This window comes from Protomyctophum bolini (genome assembly GCF_963924005.1).
Source record: "Protomyctophum bolini genome assembly, chromosome: 8".
NCBI lineage: Eukaryota > Metazoa > Chordata > Actinopteri > Myctophiformes > Myctophidae > Protomyctophum > Protomyctophum bolini.
The window spans coordinates 19,745,158-19,765,534 of NC_137869.1; the positions used below are offsets into that span (position 1 = coordinate 19,745,158).

Genomic DNA, 20,377 nt, shown 5'->3' on the forward strand with positions numbered 1-20,377 from the left:
CTGCACAAAGTCTGACTGACGGACGACACAACGACACATAGCCTGCCCTATAGGAATTGCATGCAACGAATGTTTCCCAAGGAAAATTAAAAAGCTATTAACAGAAAAGTAATTGGCTAGTGTATATAGTAGCTATCTATAGCAGAGATCGTGATACAGAGGTGGGGATATGCCTGGGGACTGCAGAACTCTGAGAGAGGACTGAGGAAGAGGGGGTTGAGAGAGAGGAGAGAGTCAGAGAGAGTCAGAGAGAGAGAGAGAGAGAGAGAGAGAGAGAGATATTGTAGCCTAGCCTACTTTCCTCCAGTCGTGTTCCTTCCAGCCTTCCAGGTGAGGGAAACAGAGGGATCATCATCATCATCATCATCCTCATCATCATCATCATCATCATAGCTGCTCTGAGGGGAGGCTGCTGTGCTTCTTGCTTGCGGGGGCAGACAGTGATAAAGTGGGAGCGCTGGCTGGGAAACACTCGTGGTTGTGTGTGAAAGAAAAGTCCTCATTTTGATCGTATATCTCAAACTGCAGATGCCGACAGATGTCGAATGCGAGGAAACAGCGAAGGTAGGCGGATAAGAAATTAACGTTAATTGTTATAGGCTGCGGGCAAATAACCATATATTTGCCAAAAAAGAGCTGCCCGCAGATTTCTCAAGTAACCGCAGCTGTGTTCTCACTGGAGAATTAAGGCGCACCTGTGCTTTTATGAAGGCTAGTTTGCTTGATAGTTTAATGCGGGAATTAAACAACTTCAAACTAATTAAAGCCTGGCTACTTTGATTATTTGTATTAATAGCCTGCAGTTAATATGCTGAACATTTTTAAACACATCATCTCATCAGGAGGAGAGCTTGTCAGTCAGTAGGCTAAACATGCAGAGTAGGCTGCATTGAGTGTTTTAAACACATCATCTCATCAGGAGGAGAGCTTGTCATCATCAGGAGGAGAGCTTGTCAGTCAGTATCCTACATGCAATTAGGCTACATTGTGTGTTTTGTTGCGATAGTCTAATAATCAATCACGATCGAGGGCCACTAAAAACAGACAACAAAGGCAACAAAGACGCTGATGATGAAGGACCCCCACTCCCCAGCCCAGATATGTTATTATTGTGTAGACAAACAAAGACATTCAATGTGATGTAGGCTACAGTACGGTAGTCATGCCCATAATAATTCCCATTGGCTCCCTTCCCTGATGACTCTGAGGTGCTGTCAGTACAGTATAGCCTACTCTTTTGCTCTCCTGAAAAGATTCAGGAAATGTTTTGTTCCTGCAGCAGTCTTGATATTTACTCTGTGTACAATTACTTGCATATTATTGTAACATTATTGAGTCCATACTGTAGGCCTATATATGAATGGGCTCATTGAGGGGGGGGGGGTGTTCCAAATGGACCCTTGTAGGTCTGTAACTGTGAGAATTATTGGGATCTTTGACATTAAAAGTTTTGACAACCAAAATCCTCTCCTCTCCTATCTTCTCCTCTCCTATGCTGCAGTGTGACAGTATGACACTGTCCAACATCCCAACTGTCCGCAGGGGAAGCACCCCTCTGCCCATAAAGCACCAGCTGAGGCGGGAAGAAGCCGTCCATGACGATTGCGATTGGACGTTAGGTGTGCCTGGACCCTCTGCTCCCCCTGCAGTCAGCTTCAGCCCCGTGTTGGATGACAGCTTGGTGGGGCCGGTGGTTGAGCGCAGGCCTGGTGGGCCTTTACGGATTGCCCTGCTGGGGCAAAACGGGGTGGGGAAGACATCCCTGGCTATCGCCTTAGCTGGGGACACAGACAGGACGGCTTCTGTTGATTTTGAAGGTGCACAGCTGTGTGCATGCTTGCGTACATTTGTCTGTGGGCCCGTACACGACGTGGTGTAAATAGCAAGAAGCTACATTGATGTAGGATATACGAAATAATACTCATGTAATTTCTTTGTGTAAATTATTAGAAGATTTGTTGTTTTAGGGCAGTGGTTCTCAAACTGGGGCCTGGGGATCCCCAAGGGTCCTTGAGGGGTTTCAGGGGGTCCCCAGCAAAATGTGTTAATATATAGCATCACAATCAGTTTAACAACTTTAACCCTATTTTGTACTTCTACACGCTCACAATACAATGCATAGTTTTTTTTTTTTCAAAAAATCTTAGGAAAAATGTTAAATAAATTGTATGGGGGTCCCTCCCTGCATGGCACAGAGCCTTTCCAGATGGGTGTCTGCGACCAAATGCATATCAGGTCCTTGGCATGAAAATATTTGAGAACCACTGATGCAGGGCGAGTAATAGCACACCGGTGTCTTTACGCTCTTGTTATACAAGCCGTGGAAGATGTCCCCGTGGCACTGCATGCTGATGTCATTGTCATTGTACTGCCTGTAAAAAATCTCTGTCGAGCACACGGCAGCAGGCAAATGAATCAGCCCTCTCCCCCACTCCCCCTCGTGAGACATAACTGCTGCTTTTCCCTTGTCCCTGTCCCCCAGGAGAGGGCTTTGAGCACACAGTCACCGTGGACGAGGAGGACAGCACCATCATTATCTATGACAACTGGAGACAGGTGAGCCTTAAACAATGCCTCAGAGAGCCATACCCCTCCCTGCTCTTCTTACTGACGCTCCCCTGCATGCCTCCCTTCAGGGTGCTCTATCTCTCCATCCCATGCGTCCTTGGTTGCTACGCGATCAAGCCTCCGTTGTTGTTTATGTGATGTCAGGCAGGCATGTCCATATATTTTCTTGTAAAGTCATGAGCTACTTGGTCATTACTACCAGTGTCACCCAGACGTATAGCAAAAACAAGTTCATGATGTGTCACAACAATGCAATGTGTTTTGAGCTTGTAGATTTGATATTTGCAAGTGTTTGTGCTGTGGGTATTGTAAATGTTGAACCAATGAAAAGTATTAACAATAGCTTGTGACAAAATAAGGACTACATTGGATGCAGTGGAACACGTTCATTGTTATACATACAAGGTTTCCACTTTCCACTCGAAAGCAACCATAGGCCATACTGTATACCTTGAGTGTTTGTTTTCTCCTGCGTTCAGTCATGATGTTTTTTGGGGCCTGTTTGCACAGACAAGCTGCCTAGGGGAACCACGCACAGTTGCTTTTCTGCTTGACTGGCTGCAAAGAGCTCCTGTTTTTTTATGAACCGCAAGTGATTGCTACGAGATAAAGTGAGAACAACACGTTGTTAAAACGGACAGGGAATGAGATGAAGGGATTCAATTACATTCAGTGTTAATTTATTATCATTATTAGTATTAAAGGACCAAGCAGTCCTGAAAGGACTTGGTCCAGTGTCACACTTGACAACAGTGTCACACTCCATGCTAACAGGAGTAGCGATCGGTATCAAAACATGCATGAAACATCAATTTATGTGAAATGAATTGATTTACGTGTTCGGCTGCCTTAGGCGGGTGACCAGACTAAAGCAAATCTACGGGATTTACGGGATAACACATCAAATTGAATAACATTCAAATGTAAACAAAAGCTATGCTGGGTCGCCGGACGCACTTTGAGTTAATTAATTGCACCCAGAAAATACTTTTTGTAAACGCGACCATGGTCATCGGTTGCATTATTTAGGATATTTTCTTTGGAAAAACATATTCAGCACAATAGGGTCATTTCCTAGTGTTTCCTGTTTTGTTTCACCTCCCTGTGATTATTAGTTATCTCCACCTGTGTCCTATATAGTCCCTTACCAATCAATGTGTTGATTGTTGTGTTTACCCGTTTCTGGGTATGCCTGCAGTGCATGTGTGTATATAAACCCTCAAGTACATATGCCAAGAGTTCCCTGGGTGACTCCCTGTTGTTCCTAGCTTGTCATTAAATTATTGTGCAGCTGACCTGCTTTGCCTCAGTGTCTCTGCTCTGCCTCGAAGCGGGTGCACCAATCTAGGCACTAACAACCCAGTCGCTGTACAGTAGGCGTATTCTGAGCGGTTAGTTCAGTGGTGTAAACTAGGTACTCAAGTAGTAGTATAGGAGTATTTCCAGTGTTCAATATGTTACGTTTACTTCTACTCCACTACATCAGGCAAATATTGTATTTTTACTCCATGTTACGAACTGTTCAAGTCTAGGGGTTTTACTGCACATGTATGAAAGAACAACACGGCTCATACAAGAGTATTGGGTTTAATACTCAAATGACAATAAGTTACAAAGTGGTGCATAATGAAATGATGAACAGAGTGGCTCTGTGAGCCCAGAATGATTATGGAATAACAGAGTGGGGATGAACAGATGGACAAACACACTCTAACAACCAGAAAAATGAAGCTACAACTAACACCTAGAACAAACACTCCTTCCCGAAGGGAGTAAACTTAAAGACACACAGAATGAAACAGATAAGTGGACGGCTGGAGGGAAGGCCACACATAGCAGTGTTCCCACCCCGAAGTCCTGGCAGAGAATGTCTTTTATGGCAGACGCACTGAGGCCTCTGTGCGTCCCATGACCGGCTTGGCCAATGAGGGCTGGTTCCACACCAGGCCCTCATCAAGGCAGCCACTCATCAAGGACATAACCCTCAGCACCTGCAGGGGATAGAAGCAACACACACAGTACCAGGCAACATAATAGGCATCCCTATCCTAGTACAGCTAAACAAGCCTACTAATAAATATATATAGACCTGATGGCATCAGCACCATATATCTTTATCACCACCAATCAAACATAATCATAAACAGCCAACGGCTGTTACACTCCACTACAATTATTTGAAAACTTCAGTCATTAAGTTACTTTGTAGATTTTAATTATTACAAAACATACGTTAACCACTATGTAGATTGTAGATTGTCTATTTTCAGACAATATTCTAATACATAAGATAAGATAAGATCTTTATTGTCACTGTATGAGACATGCATCCATAACACAGCAGTATCAACAGAGAGAGAAAAAAAGGACAAAGAAAGAAAGAAACATGGATGGGGTTAGTCCGTCATAGTTCAGTCCAGTCATAATCAATGATACCTCGTGAAACGGGACATTCTGGAAAATGAGTATTGAGTAATTTTACTTTTGAGTACTTTAAGTATATTTTGATGCCGATACTTTTGTACTTTTACTCAAATTGATTACCGGACTTTTACTTGTAACAGCAGTGGTGGAAAAATTACTAAAGTTCTTTAAGTAAAAGTACCACTAAGATGCCCTGAGGGCGAGAAGCGGCGAGGTCGCGTGCACGCATCCGCCTGGGCAATGGCAGACTGCTGGGCGAGCACTGGCGCTTTGGCATGGGGGTATCAGATCAACATGGAATAAATTCTGTACTTCCCATATATGGAGCGTGTCTTGAATGTACAGGGTTTGATTAGGGCCCAGGTAGGGCCGGGCCTTAATTTTCGGGCCTGTTGAGAACTCTAGTTTTCGCCGGCTGCCGGCCACGGCTACACTAATAACTTTGGGGCGGGCCCTTCTAGAGTTTGAATGGACAGCTATCAGTCAAAAGGGAGACATCGAAAAGGGAGGACGGGTGGGGAAGATCAACATAATTGTGGAATGTCAGAACAAGTCAGCTCCATATATGGATATCTATCCATAAGAGTTTGAGGTTTGTGGTCAAATGTAGAGTTGCTGGCCGGACACGGGGCAGCTCGCTGGAACCGGGCTGGCACCCTGGGCGCGTTCCTGTGGGTCTGGAAGTTCCGGGGACCCACCGGGGACCCAACACGGAGTTGCACCACACTTTTTTTTAAAGATGAGGATACATTTGATTATAATGTGACTAAGACAACAGATGAAGTAAGCTATTTCCTTGTCTGTGCAAAAATAGGTGCGTACTACTTATTTTTCATGTAAATTACTTTAATCTGCATTAATAGGAGGAGCCAGAGACTTTTGACACTAGTGGACCTCACTTCAACTGGGGGTTTAGAGTGAAATAAACATATCATATACACATAAATATGTGCAATAAAATGTACATTTTGTCTGCAAATGTGTCCACCAGGGGGTGCTGTGGCTTAACTATCCAACTATGGTTCCTTTAGCTCTGTATAGCTTCAGCAAAAACCTAGTGTGATTGATGAACACTGTCAGGGGAGTTGACGAATCAATAGGGTTAAGATGTGCCATCAGTACAGAGAGAGAGAGAAAGAGTGAGCAGGCATTACATGCTGGCACTTCAGAAATGCACTTTTTCTTTTACAGTCACACTCATTTCTGTCAAAAAGAATGCATGCAGTGTCAAAAAGAAAGTAAAAAAGAAAGCCTGCAGTGTTTCATACAAGGTCCATCCTCATATTAGTTTTTGATTGCTTCTTTCTTATGAATAAAAAACCTCCCTCGCTCAATAAAGAAGAAAATCTTGAATTACATATGCAACGTTTCAACAAAGACCCTCTTCAGGCATCTGAAGGTTTCTTCTTTATTGAGAAAGTGAAGAGGCAGTGTGCGGGTGTTTATTCTTTGATCTGTATGCACCTGTGTAGCATACTCAACACATTCAGGTGTGCAAAATAACTGATTTATTTTTTCTTGAAAGTTGTAGCCTACTGAGTGCGTCTGTGCATGCTATTCGGCGAAGATGACTGCGACTCTCTTGATGTGTCACCAGTAATTTAAATTAATGCTACTGTTGTTGGTTCTTTGTGGTAATGTGTCATTGAGCCACAGGGAATCAACAGTCTATTCAGCTATTATACACCAGACTGGTATGCCACTTTTAACCAGCAGGCACCACAATGACAGAGTGAATATGACCTCAAATTAAATTAGAATTTCTCCGGCAGTGCAGAACATACTGCACGGGGCCCCCAAATAATTGGCAAAACACTACCATTGTAATGTTATTTCACCATTTGTCAGCTTTCTGATTGGTCCCTGATTGACTAACCAGCAGGCTCTTTTTGCCGTGTTCCGCCCTGGTTCCGGAACTTCCGCCTTGTTAATGTTGAATTTGCTAAAACATCATTTTTTAAAATAACCAAAAACAAACATATGCCCAGTCACCATGCTGCACCTGTGATGTTCCTTTTTACTGACATCGAGTTTAAAATAAGAATTGAATGCACAGAATATCAATACGAAGCAACTGAAAAACACGAAACAGCAACCAATGGGTGCAAAGACGGGCACAACCATGGGCAGGACTTGACAAAGGGTGTATCACAGTTTTCTATGAAAACCTGCATTTCATGTCAGTCACACTTAATAATAATAGCTCAGATTTATATAGCGCTTTTCTGAATACCCAAAGCGCTTGATGTCTTCACTTCATGTCAGTCAGTCCGTCCGTCAGTCATGCCTCATGACATGCTCCATATAATATATATTATGGTTGTCTCCATGTATGAAGATCACGACACTGACCTCATCAAACCCAGGATAGCCGTACATGAAGAAGATTGGATCATCATCTAGATCTGAATATATGGAGCCAGCCAGCAACTCTACATCTGACCTCACGGACACCATGTTGATCTGACCTCATCAAACCCTTAGATCTCCATCTATGGAGCTGACCTGTTTTGACATCCATTGTATTGATCCTACCCCACCCGTCTTTCCTCTCGATGTCTCCCTTTTGACTGATAGCTGTCCATTCAAACTCTAGACGGGCCTGCCCCAAAGTCATTAGCACAGCTGCGCCCGGCAGCCGGCGAAAACTAGAGTTCTCAACAGGCCCGAAAATGAAGGCCCGGCCCTACCTGGGCCCTACTACCTGGGCTGGCCCGAGGCTCCGCCTGGCCTTACTAATTAGCACACATTTTACGCCCTAGTACCCAGCCAGATAAATATATATATATATATATATATATATATATTGTGACGGCCCCCTGGGCCTTTAGTCTACTATGTGGGGTTTCTGGTGTATGTGTGGCTGTGCCTTTAACAGTTCCATTGCAGTGTTGGAGGGCGGAGCCAGAGATGATGAGTGGAAGGGGAGACACCTGGCCAGTGTCCTCCCCAAACACTATTTAAGACACCTGCTCTCAAAGCACTACAGATCTGCATTTCTCCACAGGCTGCAGGGGCGGCCGCAGGAGAGCACCCTTGTTCTTTTGTTTGACTGTGTTATTCTGTGTCCCAGGACCTGTCAGCTCTGCAGTGTGAGGTGTGTGTCTTGGTGTTTTCGGTCACAGACAGGCGCAGCTTCCACCGCACTGCTCAGCTCCGCCTCCTACTGAGGGAGACTCAGCCGCAAACGCCCATCATCCTCGTAGGCAACAAAAGTGATCTGGTGCGCTCACGTGAGGTCTCCTCTCAAGGTAATCAATCCTGTGGTACTCAGTACTCAGTACTCAGATTCAGATTCTTTACTAAGTAAAAGTAGCGATTACCACAATGTAGAAATACTCTATTAAATGTGAAACTCCTGCATAACCCCATTTATTTGTAAATCCGGAACATTGAATCTGTTGCTGGCTGCGATGATCTCTGTGTAATCTAATAAATGTTGGACATTATTGCATCACTTAATGATTAAAATCAAAACAGACACTGAGGTGGACAACGGGAAAAATCTGTAGGCAAATGTATCTAAAATAATGGTTAGTTATCTATTCATCATCCTTTATCAGCCCACGAATGTCATATCGTGCCTCTGCCAGCCCTAGTTGCCTGTCTTCCCTTATTCAAAACTTATATTGTCACACCTTCTTTCTTACACACTTCCTGCCCTCTCTCCTACCATTGTTCCGTTTCTCTCTGTCATGGTACAGTGAGTGATGACACTGTGCAGGAGGCCTGGCTGTAGGGTGACATGTGGAATTATGTAAATAGAACACAGAATACACCACGGTGTAGGAGGATGACTGCAGCTAATATTATAGCAATGTGTGGAGTCACATCCACTACACTACACAGTATACACACACACACGCATGCATGCACGCACACACACACACACACACACACACACACACACACACACACACACAAACACACACAAACACACACACACACACACACACAAAACAGTCAAATCTAAGCTGTTAACCAATAACCACACACTCTATTTGGTTTCATTTTTACACCTTAGATTTGACTGTGTATGAGATATCCATATTCATCCATTCCCTCTCAGTGCACACACAGCATCTGATCTATTCATCATCTATCCATTTAGCTGGTTATAGAGGGTAAACACCCACACAGAAAGGCTCCTCATACACTGCACAATTCTGAGAGACAATTTTAACTCACGTTGAACTAAATTACATGTTTTTAAACTTTCTCATGCTACACACAGACCCCAAAATGTACTTTCATTTGGCAATAGACCCCCATTTATAATGAATCAGTTATTATTACATATAAATATTAAACAATAAAACAACAGTACAATAAAAAGGAATAAGATAACCATACAATCTAAGCCTAACTATTGCTTTTGAAAAGAGAGAAAAAGTTGCATGTGCATTCCAGACAGTGTAAAATGTGTCCATTTGGGTGCAATCTGGGAACACATTTGATTAAAAAAAAAAGAAAAAACCTTTTCTGTTTTCGTAGGATCTGTCTTGAGAGATTAATTGCCATCCCATCCCTCCTGCTATGAAGCGTCATTGAATAAATTAATAAATAGTACATTTATATAGACTTCATCCCTTCACTGACTCCTAGTAAACAGTCTGTGTTCAGAATGTCTTTGTGATCCACCGGTGGGTGCAGTTCTGTGTTTGTAGCCATGATGCAGCATTCTATTCTAGTGTACTGAGCGACAAAACATTCTTCTTTAATTAGGTAATTTAACCTCTCATTAACAAATAAGGTCCCAATTACAGCTAATTAGAAAGAGAATAAACTGATCAGTTTAGATGTGTCTCTCTGTGGTGCCAGTAGCGGGCCACACAGCCTGGAGCCGCTCTGTAATGACCAATGACGCATGCACTGTGACTGTGACACTGTGACAGTGTGCTTGTAATGCAACCACGTTATGGTCCCAGAGGTCAGACTGAGGTGAGATCACTTGCTGCCTGCATCTCAGCAAACACGGGAGCCGCTAAAAGCGATTTGTCATCTTGGTTAATGGCGATACGAATCGCTCTGACACCTCCGTGACGCCTCGCAAGTTCCTGTTAAACCACATGAACCCTAGCGTTCCTGTTTAGGGGCATGACGCATTGTGAGCTTTGGTATATATTTGGTGTAGGCTAGAGGGAAAAGGGGAGTAGTCCAAGTATACATAGCTGCAGGGGACCTCGCCCATTTTCAACCTATCTTCAAACAATATAGAAGATATTTTCTCTGTGTCTCAGAGGAGACCTGTGGACAAAGGACAATACAGAAACATGACTACCAGTGACATCATCGTTGGCAGGTTAGGTAATTTGATTTCAAACTAAATTTCAACCTTTTTATTTCCGCTTCTATATTCAGCATGCTAACTTTCCAGGAGGAGAAAGGCTGTCGTTTCTATTAGCTTGGAATCGTAGCCCTCCAATGAGACACAGGGTGAATACCAAGAAATGGTGCCATCTTGTAATGAACATTAGTGAGAAGCTGAGGACCAATTACATGAAGATAAGATTGAAAATGGGCTCCTTTTGTTGAAAAATGGGAGAAATGGACTGAATATAGTAATCAACAGAATGACACTGATGTTAACAATGATGGACATTTATAAATGGACTGGAATACGTTGTTTATGAATGATGTATTTGAACCCTTGCACTGTGACTGTCATTTTATGTTTACCTGTAAATAAAAGTTAAGTTTTAAAAAAAAAGAAATTTTTATCCTTTTAAGTATGGGGTTTCGGTGGTCCTGCTTCACCCTGTCCTTCCCTAACCCCTCCCCCACCCTGCAGAAGCCACATCCAGCGCAGCGCTGTTCGGCTGCCTCTACCTGGAGATCTCCGCCTCTCTGGACCACCGCACCTCGGAGCTGCTGGAGTGCGCCGTGAGGCTGGCCCGGGGCCAGGCCCCGTGGCCCCCGGGGGCCAACGGGGAGGACATGGACGGCAGCGGGGGCCAGCGAGAGAGCATGACCTCCCGCGCCAAGCGTTTCCTGTCCAGCCTGGTGCCACGCTACCCCCGTGAGAGAGACGCGGGGGGCAGGTTTTTCAGGCAGAAGTCCCGCTCATGTCACGACCTGGGGGCTCTGTGACCTGCGGCAGACACCATACACGACAATCTGAGCGGACGGACCGTTGAATCCAATAGGCCCCTGAGGGGGGTGGGGTATGAGGGAGAGAAAAGGAGTGATAGAGCACTGGTTCTCAACGTGGTGTCCGGGGTCCACATGGACCCTTGCAGGTCTGTTATTCTGAGAGCGTCAAAATGGAACGAAATGGACCCATAAAGGTCCTTTTTTGACTCTCCGGGGATCCCCAGACCGACTTTGAGAAACACAGCGACTCAGCAATATCATGATTAGGATAGGGATTGCGGAGATGCGGGCACATTATGGAGATGTGGGGGCTAAATGTAAATGTGGCCCAGTGTGCCGAGAGGTGACTATTGTGGTGATTATTATTCATCATCGCTGTCAAATAGAAATCTTGTATCTCCAAAATCGTTTTCAAGAAATTTTAAAGAAAAAAAAAGAAAAATAGATCCAATGGATCCAATGTAGTTATTATTTAGTCTTGTTACAATGTGAAATATGGAGATAGGGGTTGGGTTGGGATGATATTTATCATGGGTTAATACAGATAAATGTGTAGATCAGTGGTTCTTAAAAAAGAATTTGGCCCCAAAAGAGACTTGTGTTGTTGAAATGTATTCACAATTTTTCAACCAATTTGCAAATCTACAAGGTAAACTTTTCCCCAAATTCGCGAATCTACAAGGCCACTACGCATCAGTGTGTAACATGTAGATCTGCAACAGTATAAAACAGGGTTAAAGTCTTGATTTCGAAGTTATATCAACTAATATTGCTTGGGACCACCTGGAACCCCCTCAAGGACCCCACATTGAGAACTGCTGTGCTAGAGAACCAAGGCTCTGAAGAACGTTTCTACAGGTGCTGTTTTAGATTTAGAACACTTGTAAATATACATCGTTGTAGTAGTTACAAATGACACCTCCACCATTTTGAGAGCAAAGATTTAATTAAACACTTGGAGATGTCTTGAGAGAGTTGTCATGTTTTGTGTCTCGCCTCACTCACCACTTTCACCCTGGTGTCATGCTGTCATCATAGGCCAACATTTTCCAAAAGATTTACAAGTTCAGTTATGGGTTCATTGTACGACAAAAATTATATAGGGCTTAAAGGACGGGCAAGTGATATTTTTATTCCAGCTAATATTTGCAGGGCCCCCATAGCGTGCGTGCGCGTGACATTTTCAATGCAAAATTGAACCTAATCAGGAGGAGAGAGAGAGCACCCATTTATCAGCTTATTTTTTATTGTGTTCAAGTTACAATTTAGTGTGCTCATTTATTTGTGTCATCATTTCCAATGTCACTTGTTTGATCTGTATCCTGATTGGAAAAAACTGGTATCCCGAATTGAAAATGCATTTTCTGAAGAGCTGGAAAGGAAACTCCTGTGAACAAACACTCTATAGCAGTGATACTCAACCTCAGGCCCGCGGGCCACATCAGGCCCGCGGGACCATTATGACTGGCCCACCAATGAAAATCTAAAAAAAAGAAGAAAAAAAAATCTGGAAAATGAAATAAAAATAAATAAATCTGAATGAAGTTATCTTTAATTACATTATTATAAGTAATACTATTAGAGTTGTACTATTACTCGAACGAAAATAAAAGCTTGGGGGGGGGTGGAGATGCAATGCAAATGAAAGACATATACTGTGTATCCCTATTCCCTGACATAATTTTATAGCTAAACGGACAGAATTCTATTTTATTTGAATGATGAAACCCAGCTGCCATTAATAGTTGGAAATGGAAATGGAAATTGCGGAAATTGTAATTGCGGAAATTGCGGAAATGGTGGAAATGGAAATTGCGGAAATTGCGGAAATGGAAATTGCGGAAATGGTAATTGCGGAAATGGTGGAAATGGAAATTGCGGAAATTGCGGAAATGGAAATTGAGGAAATTGCGGAAATGGTAATTGCGGAAATTGCTCTTCACTTATAGCTATCTATTTTCAGGTAGATTGTTTTATTTTACTCAGTCAGCCATATCACTACTCATTTTTTTTCATGAAAAAGGTCATAGCTGGGTAATCGATTTTCAGGCAAATTGTGTTTATTGTATTTTATTTTACTCAGCCATAACAATTTATTTTCTGTTAACCAACTTGCTGGCTGGCAGGCAGGCAGACAGCTACTCATAGACAGGCAGACAGACAGACAGCTACTCATGGAGAATTGGACAGGCAGGCAGACAGCTACTCATGGACAATTGGACAGGCAGGAAGGCAGACAGCTACTCATAGACAGACAGACAGCTACTCATGGACAATTGGACAGGCAGGAAGGCAGACAGCTACTCATAGACAGACAGACAGCTACTCATAGACAATTGGGCAGGCAGGCAGACAGCTACTCATAGACAGACAGACAGACAGCTACTCATGGACAATTGGACAGGCAGGAAGGCAGACAGCTACTCATAGACAGGCAGACAGACAGCTACTCATGGACAATTAGGCAGGCAGGCAGACAGCTACTCATAGACAGGCAGACAGACAGCTACTCATGGACAATTAGGCAGGCAGGCAGACAGCTACTCAGACAGGCAGACAGACAGCTTGCATGGACAATTGGACAGGCAGACAGACAGCTACTCATAGACAGGCAGGCAGACAGCTACTCATAGACAGGCAGACAGTAAGACAGCTACTCATTGACAGACAGACAAATAACTACTCATGGACAGACAGACAGACAGGCAGGCAGGCAAAGAGCTACTCATGTTATGTTATTATGTTATTATAACAGCTACTCATGTTGTGTGCAATAATTTGTGCAGTTATGGAAACAGCTCTTTGTGTTTATGCAAGAAAATGTAACACATTTATTTATTTACATATTGTGTGCATGCACATTGTACTTTGATACATTTTGCGAAAATAAAGCAATTGAAAGAGAGAAGTTATCAAGTATCATTAATGTCGTAATTTTATCTACTGGCCCCTGGCCCCTTGCCATTTTTGTAATGTGGCCCACAGGTAAATCTATTTGAGTATCCCTGCTCTATAGCAGGGGTTTTCAAATGATTTTGAGCCAGGGACCACTATCCTGACTAAGAGCAACCACTATTGTGTTGGTGGGTCTATCATCGACCCACCTGCCACAATAGTGGTGGGGGTTCATGCACCATTCTATGGGTTAAGAAGATTAGGTTTTATTTTTCTTCCTTGTTACTCACTAATTACACACTCATATAAGTGGATCTGACAAACAGTAAATGTAACATGATTCAATCTGTTATGATTAACAAGCCACATTTAAGTATGTTCGTTTACAAGAAAATGTCAAGTATTTCGATTATCATCTCTTGTTAAAAATACAAGAACGTGTGCATTTATTTATGCAATGGATTTATTCACTCAATTCTAACCAATATTGTTCTGTACCCACACACAATGGTCAAAATGCATTAAAATTTACGGGCAAATGGTTATTAGGAACAGTAAATGTAACATGATTAAATCTGTTATGATTAACAAGACACATTTACGTTTTATGTGTACAAGAATATGTCACTTTTTTCGAGAATCATCTCTTGTTAATAATACAAGAACGTGTGCATATATTTCTCAAATGGACTCATTTACTTAATTCCAACCAATGTTGTTCTGTACCCACACAAAATGGTCAGAATCCAGTAAAATATACAGAATTAAGCCTTGGAAACCTGGACACGCCCCTTCAATAACTTTTCCCCCTTCAAGTAGTCCTCCTGTGTCCTCACATCAGACGCCATTTTCACAGCACCTGCACAAACTTTCAACTTGTCTTTACTTCGCCATTTTTTCACGTTTAAGGTAAGAATGAATAATATTAGCCGAGCATTTGATAGAGGTTCAATTTAGCAAGTGTTTACATTATGTTTTGTTTAGTAGCAGCTGTAAAAAAACATACTGTTTGCTGCTTTACAACACATATCAAAGCAGACGCACGTGTGACGCCTGTGACGGTTTTATTTCCACATAAATGCACCGAGTGTGTGTGAGTGTGAGAGTGTGTGTGTGTGTGTGTGTGTGTGTGTGTGTGTGTGTGTGTGTGTGTGTGTGTGTGTGTGTGTGTGTGTGTGTGTGTGTGTGTGTGTGTGTGTGTGTGTGTGTGTGTGAACTGCCCCAAAAAGGCCTCTGCCTGCATGGGCTCAGGACAGGCAAAGGGAAGTTACTATATTTACCCAGGGTAACTGGACTAAGCTCAAGAACTTGTTTACAGCCAGGCCCTGCTCATAGAACATTTCATGGTAGGGGTTCAATGCCTTGTCCAAGGGCACTTCAGCGGTGGTAATTTTAACGTGCCGGTCCGGGGATACGAACTAGCGACCTTCCGATATCAACATCGCTCCGCAAACCGTTCGGCCAACGCTGCCTCTTGGCAGAGAAGAGTAGCAAATACAACTATTTACATGATGTCTTACGTTGCCATTTAGTGCCCTAAACAAACATTAAAGTCCATGGACTAGAAAGAAAGAAAGGACCTACATAGGGACATTCTTTGCCACCATGCCAGTCATGAACCAATACAGCCACCCTGTCACAACGACTCACAACGAACCTCAGTGACCACGCAACAACATACATCAACTAATGTCAATCAGTCTTCTATTGAAAATTAACCATTGGAATTGATGGCTGTTATGTCAAAGCCCAAAAGCTCCATCTCCAACCAAATGGAAATAGCAAGTTCACTCATGGGATTATTGAAGTGATCAAGAGCCACATACACACACACACACATACTGTTCCCTGGTACAACAACTGAACTCACATACTGTACAGCAGATACAACACAACAGACCAACTCTAGATTCACATGATGACTATAGCATTCAACCCCAGAGCCAGAACCAGTTCCATTGCCATTTGCCACCCGGTCAATGGGTCCCAAAATGACAGCAATAGCACACCAGCTTGAATCACACGCATTAAAAACACAAGCAGTAGCCAAGAAGAAAAAGACAAAGTTCATACCTTGAGCTGTCGACTCTTCCACTTGACTTCATAAGATAGTTGTAGTGATGCCAGGGGAAAACTGTGGCTCTCTCTCTCCAGTTCATGAGGAGACCTCCAGCAGCTCCTCCAGACTCCAGTCATCTCATCTCCATCCTCCATACATCTGACTGGCTAGCTGGCCATGCAGTACTTCTCCTCCCAGTATCAATGGCCCCCAACCAGCCTCATTATCCTGGCTGCCTGATCTTCTCACTCAGCCTTGGTCTGGATGTTTCGCACTACACAGCACATAGCAAGCATTCTGCTGTAGTGTCTTGGTCAGGGGTTTAGGGCATAGGCTCCATAGAGTCCAGCATTCACAGCATGTCGTGGTCAGGGGTTTAGGGCATAGGCTCCATAGGGTCCAGCATTCACAGCATGTCGTGGTCAGGGGTTTAGGGCATAGGCTCTAGGGTCCAGCATTCAGGGGTTTAGGGCATAGGGTACAGCATTCACAGCATGTCGTGGTCAGGGATTTAGGGCATAGGCTCTATAGGGTCCAGCATTCACAGCATTTCAGGGCTCTATAGGGTCCAGCATTCACAGCATGTCAGGGCTCTATAGGGTCCAGCATTCACAGCATGTCAGGGCTAAGAAGAAGCTGATCTTGGGGATCTGGGGTCGTCACCCTGGCCCGTGTACCTGTGGAGCAGGTTGAGAGAGAAACCATATAAGCTTTGAGTATAAGTATTGGCTATTTCCCCATATATAAGCCCACAATGGGGGTTGGATTTTTGTGCTAATTTGCTTATTTCCATCGAAATAAGTAGTAAAGTGTGCCGCTTGGGATACTATTTACATTATGATTTGAGCAATGGAAATAAGCAAATTAGCACAACACCCCAATGCCCTATTCAATTCAATGCAATGCAATTCAATTCAATTCAATTCATTGGGGGTTTATGGTAGGAGAAATAGCCAATAACTCGCTTTTGCAGAAAATAACACCTGGACCTCTTTGGTGGGGACGTAACAACTACAAAGAAAAGTAAGAAAGCCTTCTAGCATCGAATTATCCTACAGTACCATTTTGTGCGGGAACCCCTTTTGGTGATATAGCATTATGTTATGCTTTAGCTATTAAAAAATAGCAGATCTACAAGCTCATAGCGGCGCGCTATGAGCTTGTAGGTCTGCTATTTTTGAAAAATCGAACAACAACTGACACAGAAACATAGCTTTTTCAGAAAACTGTCAGGATTTAGAAGACATTTTTAGAATCTGATGTCAGGTCAGAATGGGTTAAACCATCATTGGTAAACAGTTAAGAAGAATTCAGTTTTATACAAGGATTTGGTCCTGTGACACCCCAAACAAAACATTGTGTCTGTATATATTTATTCTATTTATGTATATATAGGACCCACATGCACACATACAGCACTTAATGCACCTTTGTTTTTTATTTCAACACCCAGTCCCTCCCTCCCTCCCTCTCTCACGCACACACACACACACACACACACACACACACACACACACAGTATGCTTAGCATAGGTAGCTAACTCAGGTGCAATTCTTTCAGGTAACACTTTACAGCACTTCAAGCACCTTTGTTTGTTCATTTAATTTCACCCCCCTCTCCCTCTCTCTCACACACACACACACACACACACGCACGTTAATGCTCACTTAGCATAGGTTGCTAACTCACCTGCAGAATGAAAACAAACCCACCAGTTTGTTGTTATGAAGATAACTTCTCTTTCAAGCTGTCACACAGTGTTGTGACTGAGCAGTTTCCACTTCCTAACACGCCAGACTACTCCACTTCATGGAGTGCAAAGTTACATTATAAGTTGTTTATATTTTTCACTCTGTTTACCATAACAAACAAGTTTGGTGTGGGTGGGTGTGTGTGTGTGCAGAGGGAGGGGGCGTGGCTACCGGAGGGTTTTAAAGAGCGCGCTTGAAGCCTGGTTAGGGAGTGTCTGCCAATTCACTGGAGCGTCTACTTCAGCCATGTCAGACATACGGCCCGCGAGATGATTTAATCCCGCCCCCCACTTGTAGAGCATAAATGTACGAGTCTGTCCAAAAAAAAGTAAGTCTCTAGCACATTCCTGTCAAAAGTTATGATTTTTTTTAAAGAAATATAAACCAAATGCTCAATCCCAGTTATGAGCTTCCCTCCCTAACTAGTCTGATTTGCTGTCAGCTGTGCTCCAATGAATGGACTCAACGCATGCCCCCCCCCCCCCCCCCCACCCCTCCCACCAACCCCCTCTCTCTGCTGCTGCGTGTTGAAGAATACTCTATACTTCTCCAGCAGTACAAGGGTCTATAACCGAGGGACAATTTAGATAACAGAGCTCTGACAAAGAAATGATCATATATTCCACCACTGCAGATTATACATATTATTTAATGATGTTATGAAAATAACTTCTCAGAAACTGGTCCCTGATATTCAGGAAGCAGCAAGTGAAAACAAGACAGAGATGAAATGTCATGGTTTTCATACATTTTTCCCCCTTTGGCTATTTAAAAAAAATAAGTAATAACAATTAAGATTTTAAAAATAAATATTTTTTTGAAGTATTAGTTAATATTCACTCATATTTGTTTTAATGTTTCATTGTTCATCACTTCAATAAAAAAGCAGGCCTGCATAAAACCAAGGGTTGTGTATACATTTACAAATTTCTGCTGAGACAGTATTTTAAATTTAAATATTCTATTTTCAAATGGTTTATTGGTGCTCCATAAAAAAAAATAGCATCTCTCATAGCAAATGGCTTCTATAGGCTACAGGTATAATACCAATAATACTACCAATTCACTGGAGCGTCTACTTTCTAGGGCAGTATTTTTCAACCCGGCCTTTTCATGTCAAGGACCCCCAAATTAACCCTAATTAGCCCGCAGACCCCCATTTGAAAAGATATGTCAGGGACCCCCGTAAGAGAAGATTTTTTTACGGCTCTAGCAGTGATTCTCAACCCGTTTAATTTCAAGGTCCCCCCCAGTCTGACATGCATATGAGTCTACCGACCACCATTTCACGGCATTCCTATCTCTGGGACACAATTTGTATTGTAAAATATATGTTAATTTAACTCTGAGAGTGTACAAATGGAACCAAAAATGTACCTAACTGGTCCATTTGGTTCTATTTGTACATGGAACCCCCTCCTGGGTGTTCCAGATGGTCCCGGAGGCCTGTCCCCTGTATAAACCACCGTCTGAGGCCTGTCCCCTCCTGTATAAACCACCGTCTGAGGCCTGTCCCCTTTATAAACCACCGTCTGAGGCCTGTCCCCTCCTGTATAAACCACCTTCGGAGGCCTGTCCCCTTAAACCACCTTTGGAGGCCTGTCCCCTGTATAAACCACCTTCGGAGGCCTGTCCCCTTAAACCACCTTTGGAGGCCTGTCCCCTGTATAAACCACCTTCGGAGGCCTGTCCCCTGTATAAACCACCTTCGGAGGCCTGTCCCCTGTATAAACCACCTTCGGAGGCCTGTCCCCTGCACTATCACAGGCTACATTCATGAGCTGGACAGAACAGAAGAAATCTCAAAGGCACAACATTTTTGTTGGACTGCAGGCAAATTTGAATGCATCAACTATTTAAGTATTTTTACCTGGACCAAACAGGACACCCAACCCCTCTCTCTTAAAAAAATCACATTTGTGTGAGGGGCGCCCACTATTTGTATCGGCCACATGTTGTCTTATACATGGCTGGCTCTCCATAGACATGGCTGGCTCTAAAGTGCTCTCTAAAGAGATCTAAACAACCATTGTAATCCTGAAAGTCCAAAATACTTGGCTGGCAAAATACTTATGTAGTGGCACCAACAGTCTGAGGACCGAAACGTTTGCTTTTTAATTGCACCAGAGCACCATGAGCACAGCATGATAAAATAAAAGTCTCAGTCTAAGGAGCGAGTCTTTTCCTGTCAAAGTTTCCCTTATGTTTTTGAGACCACCGCTACCATAGTCAAGTTTGAAGAAAAAAAAAAAAAAGGACGAAGAAAGGCGCAACAGTTTTCTCAGTGCTTCAGTGGCACCAACAGTGCCATAACAGGCCAATGTGAAAAGGGTGGGATCCCCCATCTGAAAATGCTTTGTGCCAGGTAGGTACACCTTGAAGAGAAGATTTGTGTTAAAAAATAATCCAAATTATTCAACATTTTCTATATTAACTTCAACCTTTTCAAAAATAGATGTACAAGCTTGTAGATCTATTTTTGAATAGCCAACATATACATGGCTAAAGTGGTTGAAAGGATTGTGATGCTATACTACTTTTGCTGGGTCCCTGTCCCTGAGCAAACAGATTAGAAAGGAGACAAAG

At 43.1% G+C, this 20,377-nt stretch overlaps 1 protein-coding gene across 1 annotated transcript; it reads left to right on the forward strand.

The window, feature by feature from the left end:
• Positions 1-450: 450 nt before the first annotated feature.
• LOC308319664 (GTP-binding protein REM 2-like) lies at positions 451-11,082 on the forward strand (the record flags this gene model as incomplete). The annotated part of the gene is made up of 5 exons (XM_080769783.1): positions 451-564; positions 1,502-1,817; positions 2,483-2,556; positions 8,066-8,243; positions 10,784-11,082. Exons 1-5 carry the CDS (start codon positions 529-531, stop codon positions 11,080-11,082), a joined length of 903 nt encoding a protein of 300 aa, XP_080625909.1. The 5' UTR covers positions 451-528.
• Between the last annotated feature and the right edge of the window lie 9,295 nt (positions 11,083-20,377).